Genomic DNA, 11,566 nt, shown 5'->3' with positions numbered 1-11,566 from the left:
CGCTGCAAGAAATGGCAATATCCCAGTCTGGGGATATGGAAACCACCATCAAGAAAATACTGCTGGATGATGTGTTTTGGGAGAGACTGGTTAGCAGCCTTAAACTACTCTCACCAGTAGCATCTGCAATTGCTCAGATTGAAGGAGATGACGCTGTCTTGTCAGATGTTCTCAGGCTTTTTACTGATTTAAAAGAACAAATCAGCATTGCCCTACCCACATCCCTGCTGCTCAAAGCAGAGGAGAAGGCAATTGTTCAATTCATACAGACGCGTCAAGAATTTTGTGTCAAGCCGATTCATGCTGCAGCATACATGTTGGACCCAAAGCATGTTGGGAGACCAATACTTTCTGGAGAACAGATCAACAGCGCTTACAGTGTGATTTCTACCCTCTCACACCATCTCAATCTGGATGTGGGCAAAGTTCTGGGAAGTCTGGCAAAGTTCTCTACCATGCAAGGTCTTTGGAATGGGATATGGGAATCATGCAAGCATATCAGTGCACATACCTGGTGGAAGGGACTTTGTGCATCTGAGGCCCTGTCACCTATTGCATCAGTGATACTCCAAATCCCACCTTCATCAGCGGCCTCTGAACGAAACTGGTCACTTTTTGGGAATACGCATACAAAGGTGCGCAACAGGCTGACTAACAAGAGAGTGGAGAAACTGGTGGCTATCCGGGCGAACCTACAACTTATTGAGCCAGATACAGAAGTGTCCACCACACAGCTAGACACTGACACAGAGGAGGAAATGGACACGTCAGAGCCAGAGAATCAGGAGGAGCAATGAGGAGTAGAAGACTCAGAAGACTCATGAGTAGAAGACTCAAAGGGACAAAATCAGGACAAATTACAGGCTAAATAAGCTGACGCTCTTTTTATTTTATTTTAAGATGGGTCTTTTTTGTGGGGGTTCAATAAAGTTCAAAATTATAACCTAAATAAAGTTTTGAAAGCCTGTTTTTATTTGTATGGAACAGTATGTCTATTTTGATGACAAAGATAATATAAGGGTCAGAGACAAAAACCATCAGTGAACAAAAAAACTCAAAATTCCTATAAATTCCCATGGAAAGTTTCCTCTTTTAAAAATTCCCAGAATTTTGCAACCCTACCCATCACCCCCTGTGCTCACTGCCCCGTGTCCTAACTCACACCCAGTCCCATTCACCCATCACCCCCTGTGCTCACTGCCCCGTGTCCTAACTCACACCCAGTCCCGTTCACCCATCACCCCCTGTGCTCACTGTCCCGTGTCCTAACTCACACCCAGTCCCGTTCACCCATCACCCCCTGTGCTCACTGCCCCGTGTCCTAACTCACACCCAGTCCCGTTCACCCATCACCCCCTGTGCTCACTGCCCCGTGTCCTAACTTGCACCCAGTCTCGTTCACCCATCACCCCCTGTGCTCACTGCCCATGTCCTAACTCGCACCAAGTCCCGTTCACCCATCACCCCCTGTGCTCACTGCCCCGTGTCCTAACTCGCACCCAGTCCCGTTCACTCATCACCCCGTGCTCACTGCCCGTGTCCTAACTCACACCCAGTCCCGTTCACCCATCACCCCTGTGCTCACTGCCCGTGTCCTAACTCACACCCAGTCCCGTTCACCCATCACCCCCTGTGCTCACTGCCCGTGTCCTAACTCGCACCCAGTCCCGTTCACCCATCACCCCCTGTGCTCACTGCCCCGTGCCCTAACTCACACTCGGTCCCGTTCACCCATCACCCCCTGTGCTCACTGCCCCATGTCCTAACTCACACCCAGTCCCGTTCACCCATCACCCCTCCCTATCACTGTAACCTCCTCCAGCCCTATAATCCTTCCCGAGATCTCTGCACTCCTCTAATTCTGGCCTCTTGCCCATCCCCTACTCCCTTTGCTCCAACATTGGCGGCCGTGCCTTCAGCTGCCTCGGTCCTAGCTCTGGAATTCCCTCCCTAAACCTCTCGCCTCTCCTTCCTCCTTTAAGACGCTCCTTAAAACCTACCTCTTTGACTGAGCTTTTAATCGCCTGCCCTAACTTCTCATGTAGCCCGATGTTGAATATTGTTTGTTATCGCCCCCGTGAAACGCCTTGGGACGTTTTTCTACGTTAAAGGCGCTCTTTAAGTGCAAGCTGTTGTTGAGGGAAACCTCTATAGAAATCCGAAGTGCCAGATCCCTGTACAGTAAGTTCAGTTCTTCACAATCCAGCAGCTCGAGGGAAGTGACGGCCCGTCCCTTTAATGTCCGTCAGTGGGAGGGGCCCCAGCCCCCTCCCGCGTCACTTGCTTGTACAACAGCATGTATGCAGTCCCATCCCTGCAGGAAGAGAGCAATGACAAGTATTAGTGCAGGGCAGTCCTCAACAACGCACCACAGACTGCACAGAGTGGCAAACCCTGGGCCTCTCTGGATACGCCATCGGTGCATGGAACTAGGCCAGGCCTAGACCAGAGCATATAACAGAGAAGATTCACCAGGATGTTACCTGGGATGGCGCGCCTCAGCTATGAAGAGAGGCTGGACAGGCTGGGGTTGTTTTCCTTGGAGCAAAGAAGGCTGAGGGGGGACCTGATTGAGGTGTACAAAATGATGAGGGGCATAGATAGGGTAGACAAAGAGGAACTTTTCCCCTTAGTAGGGGGGTCAATAACAAGGGGGCATAGATTCAGGGTAAGGGGCAGGAGATTTAGAGGGGATTTGAGGAGGAACTTTTTCACCCAGAGGGTGGTTGGAATGTGGAACTCAATGCCTGAAAGGGTGGTAGAGGCAGGAACCCTCACAACATTCAAGAAGCATTTGGATGAGCACTTGAAATGCCATTGCATACAAGGCTATGGACCAAATGCTGGAAAATGGGATTAGACTGGACAGGGATGGATGGGCGGCGCAGACACGATGGGCCGAAGGGCCTCTTTCTGTGCTGTAAAACTCTATGACTCTATGACTATGACTATGACTCTAACACCCTGCCGAGTGGGCAATGACAGCAGGTCCACTTATTAGATCCAGTTTAAAAGTGATTGTAAGTTGGAGGGGCGCCAGGATGTATAGTAGAGGGGGTGTGGGGGAGGGAGAGGGTAGAGTGATACCTTTATATATAGAAACAGGAGTAGGAGCAGGCTCGGGGCTGAATGGCCGCCATTCAATTGCAAAGGCTGTTTGAGGAACAGAAATACCCGTCAAATGCCAGTGACACCGCTGTAAATGAGGAGGGAGGGAGGGAGCTTGGGCTGTGACTGTAATGGGCAGCGTCACACTCCAACACCCTGGGGGTGCTGACGGTGAGGAGGGTGGCGACCAACGTTCCACCTCATTTTTTTTGGGTGCGCGGCCCATTCACATCTGAAAAGCCAGTCCAGGGCTGCGTGAGTCCATTAGACAGCTGTGCGGCTTCGAGGGAACGTCGGTGGTGATGGTAAGGAGGGTGGTGACAGTGAAGAGGGTGACTCTGCTTCCCATTCCAGGGACCCCTCCCCACAGAACAGCTCTGTAGCATGCCTGGAAGGAGCAGAGGAAGAGCTTGGAGGGCACAGCAGACCACTGCTGCCACTGGCACTGACAGCCCTACAGTTTATGGTATCTGCAGGTATGCTCACAGCACGTGGCAGAGCTCAGCTTCTGCCTCCGTCGATCCTGAACCTTGGTAGCCAGTTCTGCAGTCATTGCCAGGTAGGTGCTCCTGTCTGTAAATGTGTGTGGGAGGGTTCAGTCAGGTGGGTGCAGTCTGCCACTGGTGCAGCTCAACAGCCCCCCGCACCCCATCCCCTCATTGCAACCCATCTTTCTCCAAAACAGAGAAAGGGAAATTCCCATTGGGCAGCACGGTGGCATAGTGGTTAGCACTGTTGCCTCACAGCGCCAGGGACCCGGGTTCGAATCCGGCCTCGGGTGACTGTGTGTGGAGTTTGCACATTCTCCCCGTGTTTGCGTGGGTTTCCTCCGGGTGCTCCGGTTTCCTCCCACAGTCCAAAGATGTGCAGGTTAGGATGATTGGCTATGATAAATTGACCCTTAGTGTTAGGGGGATTAAATACGTGGGGTTACAGGGATAGGGAGGGATATGTGTTGGTGTAGGGGTTACGGGGATTGGGTGGGATATGTGTCGGTGCAGGCTCGATGGGCCGAAACGGCCTCTATCTGCACTGTGGGGTTTTCTGTGATTCTGTGAAACCCATTGTTCCGATAGTTCATATGAACCAAGACATGTCAGTGCCAGACGCTGGCCACAAAGCCTCCTGACCGACTAACCAGAAAAAGGAATGACCTCAAGGTCCAGAATGGCTGGAAATCCTACTGGAGTCTCTTCCAATGTACTTTATACAGGCAGTGGATGACGGCCAACCACACCAGTGTAAACCTCTAAATAACATCATCAGGGGCTAACTGTAAATGACAAACAGGTGTGCACTTCAGGAGTCTGTGCAAAACCAGACCGTAAAATTGGAGGGACACTAACTGGGTGGAAATGTGCAACACCCAGAAATTCGACCCATATGTCAGGGATGCGGAGAATAGACTGAGAAAGGACCCTGACTAACATGGGATATGTACCGAGGCCGGTACTGAACACCAAGTTCATTCTCCTCTTGGAATCCAGCCTGGTTACTGGGGTGCAGCTGTTCAGGAGCAGTAATGACCACTGGTTTGGTCACTCTGGGGCGGTTACAAGAGTTGACAGGGTCAATGCACAGACCTGATGCTTTCATATGCAATAAAATACTCACCATGAATAGTTACGGCTCCCAAAGGTCTTCAGAACATCCTTCCACTGCACCTGTCGATGAAACAGCCCCCATCGGTATTACTGTGGCACATATATCACAGGCCATGCTCCTGTCTAGGGTGGGATGTATATCACAGGCCATGCTCCTGTCTAGGGTGGGACGTATATCACAGGCCATGCTCCTGTCTAGGGTGGGATGTATATCACAGGCCATGCTCCTGTCTAGGGTGGGATGTATATCACAGGCCATGCTCCTGTTTAGGGTGGGACGTATATCACAGGCCATGCTCCTGTCTAGGGTGGGATGTATATCACAGGCCATGCTCCTGTTTAGGGTGGGACGTATATCACAGGCCATGCTCCTGTCTAGGGTGGGATGTATATCACAGGCCATGCTCCTGTCTAGGGTGGGACGTATATCACAGGCCATGCTCCTGTCTAGGGTGGGATGTATATCACAGGCCATGCTCCTGTCTAGGGTGGGACGTATATCACAGGCCATGCTCCTGTCTAGGGTGGGATGTATATCACAGGCCATGCTCCTGTTTAGGGTGGGACGTATATCACAGGCCATGCTCCTGTCTAGGGTGGGATGTATATCACAGGCCATGCTCCTGTTTAGGGTGGGACGTATATCACAGGCCATGCTCCTGTCTAGGGTGGGACATATATCACAGGCCATGCTCCTGTCTAGGGTGGGATGTATATCACAGGCCATGCTCCTGTCTAGGGTGGGACGTATATCACAGGCCATGCTCCTGTCTAGGGTGGCACATATATCACAGGCCATGCTCCTGTCTAGGGTGGCACATATATCACAGGCCATGCTCCTGTCTAGGGTGGGATGTATATCACAGGCCATGCTCCTGTCTAGGGTGGGACGTATATCACAGGCCATGCTCCTGTCTAGGGTGGGATGTATATCACAGGCCATGCTCCTGTCTAGGGTGGGACGTATATCACAGGCCATGCTCCTGTCTAGGGTGGGATGTATATCACAGGCCATGCTCCTGTTTAGGGTGGGACGTATATCACAGGCCATGCTCCTGTCTAGGGTGGGATGTATATCACAGGCCATGCTCCTGTCTAGGGTGGGACGTATATCACAGGCCATGCTCCTGTCTAGGGTGGGACATATATCACAGGCCATGCTCCTGTCTAGGGTGGGATGTATATCACAGGCCATGCTCCTGTTTAGGGTGGGACGTATATCACAGGCCATGCTCCTATCTAGGATGGGACGTATATCACAGGCCATGCTCCTGTCTAGGGTGGGACATATATCACAGGCCATGCTCCTGTCTAGGGTGGGACGTATATCACAGGCCATGCTCCTGTCTAGGGTGGGACATATATCACAGGCCATGCTCCTGTCTAGGGTGGGACATATATCACAGGCCATGCTCCTGTCTAGGGTGGGACGTATATCACAGGCCATGCTCCTGTCTAGGGTGGGACGTATATCACAGGCCATGCTCCTGTTTAGGGTGGGACGTATATCACAGGCCATGCTCCTATCTAGGATGGGACGTATATCACAGGCCATGCTCCTGTCTAGGGTGGGACGTATATCTCAGGCCATGCTCCTGTCTAGGGTGGGACGTATATCACAGGCCATGCTCCTGTCTAGGGTGGGACCTTTATCACAGGCCATGCTCCTGTCTAGGGTGGGACGTATATCACAGGCCATGCTCCTGTCTAGGGTGGGACGTATATCTCAGGCCATGCTCCTGTCTAGGGTGGGACGTATATCACAGGCCATGCTCCTGTCTAGGGTGGGACCTTTATCACAGGCCATGCTCCTGTCTAGGGTGGGACGTATATCACAGGCCATGCTCCTGTCTAGGGTGGGACATATATCACAGGCCATGCTCCTGTCTAGGGTGGGACATATATCACAGGCCATGCTCCTGTCTAGGGTGGGACGTATATCACAGGCCATGCTCCTGTCTAGGGTGGGACATATATCACAGGCCATGCACCTATCTAGGGTGGGACGTATATCACAGGCCATGCTCCTGTCAAGGGTGGGACGTATATCACAGGCCATGCTCCTGTCGAGGGTGGGACGTATATCACAGGCCATGCTCCTGTCTAGGGTGGGACGTATATCACAGGCCATGCCCCTGTCTAGGGTGGGACATATATCACAGGCCATGCTCCTGTCTAGGGTGGGACATATATCACAGGCCATGCTCCTGTCTAGGGTGGGACGTATATCACAGGCCATGCTCCTGTCTAGGGTGGGACATATATCACAGGCCATGCACCTATCTAGGGTGGGACGTATATCACAGGCCATGCTCCTGTCTAGGGTGGGACGTATATCACAGGCCATGCTCCTGTCTAGGGTGGGACGTATATCACAGGCCATGCTCCTGTCTAGGGTGGGACGTATATCACAGGCCATGCTCCTGTCTAGGGTGGGACGTATATCACAGGCCATGCTCCTGTCTAGGGTGGGACATATATCACAGGCTATGCTCCTGTCTAGGGTGGGACGTATATCACAGGCCATGCTCCCGTCTAGGATGGGACATATATCACAGGCCATGCTCCTGTCTAGGGTGGGACATATATCACAGGCCATGCTCCCATCTAGGATGGGACATTTATCACAGGCCATGCTCCTGTCTAGGGTGGGACGTATATCACAGGCCATGCCCCTATCTAGGGTGGGACGTATATCACAGGCCATCCCCCTGTCTAGGGTGGGACATATATCACAGGCCATGCTCCTGTTTAGGGTGGGACGTATATCACAGGCCATGCTCCTGTCTAGGGTGGGACGTATATCACAGGCCATGCTCCTATCTAGGGTGGGACGTATATCACAGGCCATGCCCCTATCTAGGGTGGGACGTATATCACAGGCCATGCCCCTGTCTAGGGTGGGACGTATATCACAGGCCATGCTCCTGTCTAGGGTGGGACATATATCACATGCCATGCTCCTATCTAGGGTGGGACATATATCACAGGCCATGCTCCTGTCTAGGGTGGGACATATATCACAGGCCATGCTCCTGTCTAGGGTGGGACGTATATCACAGGCCATGCTCCTGTCTAGGGTGGGACGTATATCACAGGCCATGCTCCTGTCTAGGGTGGGACATATATCACAGGCCATGCCCCTGTCTAGGGTGGGACGTATATCACAGGCCATGCTCCTGTCTAGGGTGGGACGTATATCACAGGCCATGCCCCTATCTAGGGTGGGACGTATATCACAGGCCATGCTCCTGTCTAGGGTGGGACATATATCACAGGCCATGCTCCTGTCTAGGGTGGGACGTATATCACAGGCCATGCTCCTGTCTAGGGTGGGACATATATCACATGCCATGCTCCTGTCTAGGGTGGGACATATATCACAGGCCATGCCCCTATCTAGGGTGGGACGTATATCACAGGCCATGCTCCTGTCTAGGGTGGGACATATATCACATGCCATGCTCCTGTCTAGGGTGATACGTATATCACAGGCCATGCTCCTGTCTAGGGTGGGACGTATATCACAGGCCATGCTCCTGTCTAGGGTGGGACATATATCACAGGCCATGCCCCTGTCTAGGGTGGGACGTATATCACAGGCCATGCTCCTGTCTAGGGTGGGACGTATATCACAGGCCATGCCCCTATCTAGGGTGGGACGTATATCACAGGCCATGCTCCTGTCTAGGGTGGGACATATATCACAGGCCATGCTCCTGTCTAGGGTGGGACGTATATCACAGGCCATGCCCCTATCTAGGGTGGGACATATATCACAGGCCATGCTCCTGTCTAGGGTGGGACGTATATCACAGGCCATGCCCCTATCTAGGGTGGGACATATATCACAGGCCATGCTCCTGTCTAGGGTGGGACATATATCACAGGCCATGCCCCTATCTAGGGTGGGACATATATCTCAGGCCATGCTCCTGTCTAGGGTGGGACGTATATCACAGGCCATGCTCCTGTCTAGGGTGGGACGTATATCACAGGCCATGCTCCTGTCTAGGGTGGGACATATATCACAGGCCATGCTCCTGTCTAGGGTGGGACGTATATCACAGGCCATGCTCCTGTCTAGGGTGGGACATATATCACAGGCCATGCTCCTGTCTAGGGTGGGACGTATATCACAGGCCATGCTCCTGTCTAGGGTGGGACGTATATCACAGGCCATGCTCCTGTCTAGGGTGGGACATATATCACAGGCCATGCTCCTGTCTAGGGTGGGACGTATATCACAGGCCATGCTCCTGTCTAGGGTGGGACGTATATCACAGGCCATGCTCCTGTCTAGGGTGGGACATATATCACAGGCCATGCTCCTGTCTAGGGTGGGACGTATATCACAGGCCATGCTCCTGTCTAGGGTGGGACATATATCACAGGCCATGCTCCTGTCTAGGGTGGGACATATATCACAGGCCATGCCCCTATCTGGGGTGGGACGTATATCACAGGCCATGCTCCTGTCTAGGGTGGGACATATATCACAGGCCATGCTCCTGTCTAGGGTGGGACATATATCACAGGCCATGCCCCTATCTAGGGTGGGACGTATATCACAGGCCATGCTCCTGTCTAGGGTGGGACGTATATCTCAGGCCATGCTCCTGTCTAGGGTGGGACATATATCACAGGCCATGCTCCTGTCTAGGGTGGGACGTATATCACAGGCCATGCTCCTGTCTAGGGTGGGACATATATCACAGGCCATGCTCCTGTCTAGGGTGGGACATATATCACAGGCCATGCTCCTGTCTAGGGTGGGACGTATATCACAGGCCATGCTCCTGTCTAGGGTGGGACATATATCACAGGCCATGCTCCTGTCTAGGGTGGGACGTATATCACAGGACATGCTCCTGTCTAGGGTGGGACATATATCACAGGCCATGCTCCTGTCTAGGGTGGGACATATATCACAGGCCATGCTCCTGTCTAGGGTGGGACATATATCACAGGCCATGCCCCTATCTAGGGTGGGACATATATCACAGGCCATGCCCCTATCTAGGGTGGGACGTATATCACAGGCCATGCTCCTGTCTAGGGTGGGACGTATATCTCAGGCCATGTTCCTGTCTAGGGTGGGACATATATCACAGGCCATGCTCCTGTCTAGGGTGGGACGTATATCACAGGCCATGCTCCTGTCTAGGGTGGGACATATATCACAGGCCATGCTCCTGTCTAGGGTGGGACGTATATCACAGGCCATGCTCCTGTCTAGGGTGGGACATATATCACAGGCCATGCTCCTGTCTAGGGTGGGACGTATATCACAGGCCATGCTCCTGTCTAGGGTGGGACGTATATCACAGGCCATGCTCCTGTCTAGGGTGGGACCTATATCACAGGCCATGCTCCTGTCTAGGGTGGGACGTATATCACAGGCCATGCTCCTGTCTAGGGTGGGACGTATATCACAGGCCATGCTCCTGTCTAGGGTGGGACATATATCACAGGCCATGCTCCCATCTAGGATGGGACATATATCACAGGCCATGCTCCTGTCTAGGGTGGGACGTATATCACAGGCCATGCCCCTATCTAGGGTGGGACGTATATCACAGGCCATGCCCCTGTCTAGGGTGGGACATATATCACAGGCCATGCTCCTGTCTAGGGTGGGACATATATCACAGGCCATGCTCCTGTCTAGGGTGGGACATATATCACAGGCCATGCTCCTGTCTAGGGTGGGACATATATCACAGGCCATGCTCCTGTCTAGGGTGGGACATATATCACAGGCCATGCTCCTGTCTAGGGTGGGACGTATATCACAGGCCATGCTCCTGTCTAGGGTGGGACGTATATCACAGGCCATGCTCCTGTTTAGGGTGGGACGTATATCACAGGCCATGCTCCTGTCTAGGGTGGGACGTATATCACAGGCCATGCTCCTATCTAGGGTGGGACGTATATCACAGGCCATGCCCCTATCTAGGGTAGGACGTATATCACAGGCCATGCCCCTGTCTAGGGTGGGACGTATATCACAGGCCATGCCCCTGTCTAGGGTGGGATGTATATCACAGGCCATGCTCCTGTCTAGGGTGGGACGTATATCACAGGCCATGCTCCTGTCTAGGGTGGGACATATATCACATGCCATGCTCCTATCTAGGGTGGGACATATATCACAGGCCATGCTCCTGTCTAGGGTGGGACATATATCACAGGCCATGCTCCTGTCTAGGGTGGGACGTATATCACAGGCCATGCTCCTGTCTAGGGTGGGACATATATCACATGCCATGCTCCTGTCTAGGGTGGGACGTATATCACAGGCCATGCTCCTGTTTAGGGTGGGACGTATATCACAGGCCATGCTCCTGTCTAGGGTGGGACATATATCACAGGCCATGCTCCTGTCTAGGGTGGGACGTATATCACAGGCCATGCTCCTGTCTAGGGTGGGACGTATATCACAGGCCCTGCTCCTGTCTAGGGTGGGACGTATATCACAGGCCATGCTCCTATCTAGGGTGGGACGTATATCACAGGCCATGCTCCTGTCTAGGGTGGGACATATATCACAGGCCATGCTCCTGTCTAGGGTGGGACGTATATCACAGGCCATGCCCCTATCTAGGGTGGGACATATATCACAGGCCATGCTCCTGTCTAGGGTGGGACATATATCACAGGCCATGCTCCTATCTAGGGTGGGACGTATATCACAGGCCATGCTCCTGTCTAGGGTGGGACGTATATCACAGGCCATGCCCCTATCTAGGGTGGGACATATATCACAGGCCATGCACCTATCTAGGGTGGGACGTATATCACAGGCCATGCTCCTGTCTAGGGTGGGACATATATCACAGGCCATGCTCCTG

General features: G+C 52.9%; 1 protein-coding gene across 2 annotated transcripts in view; it reads right to left on the bottom strand.

The window, feature by feature from the left end:
• Nucleotides 1-949: 949 nt before the first annotated feature.
• LOC147105946 (ubl carboxyl-terminal hydrolase 18-like) overlaps nucleotides 950-11,566 on the bottom strand; it is an 84,110-nt gene continuing 73,493 nt past the window's right edge. For both annotated transcript variants that reach the window (XM_086008554.1, XM_086008555.1), the window contains 2 exons: nucleotides 4,723-4,772; nucleotides 950-2,314 (listed from right to left, as the gene is read on the bottom strand). In XM_086008554.1, coding sequence (XP_085864680.1) covers nucleotides 2,236-2,314; nucleotides 4,723-4,772 — 129 coding nt within the window. In that variant the 3' untranslated portion in view covers nucleotides 950-2,235. The remainder of the gene's footprint in view (nucleotides 2,315-4,722; nucleotides 4,773-11,566) is intronic.

This window comes from Somniosus microcephalus, chromosome 16, assembly GCF_052327205.1.
Source record: "Somniosus microcephalus isolate GS21.2 chromosome 16, FLI_Smic_1.0, whole genome shotgun sequence".
Lineage (NCBI taxonomy): Eukaryota > Metazoa > Chordata > Chondrichthyes > Squaliformes > Somniosidae > Somniosus > Somniosus microcephalus.
Note: the sequence above shows the minus strand (reverse complement) of the source record. Positions and strands in the feature narration are given on the sequence as shown.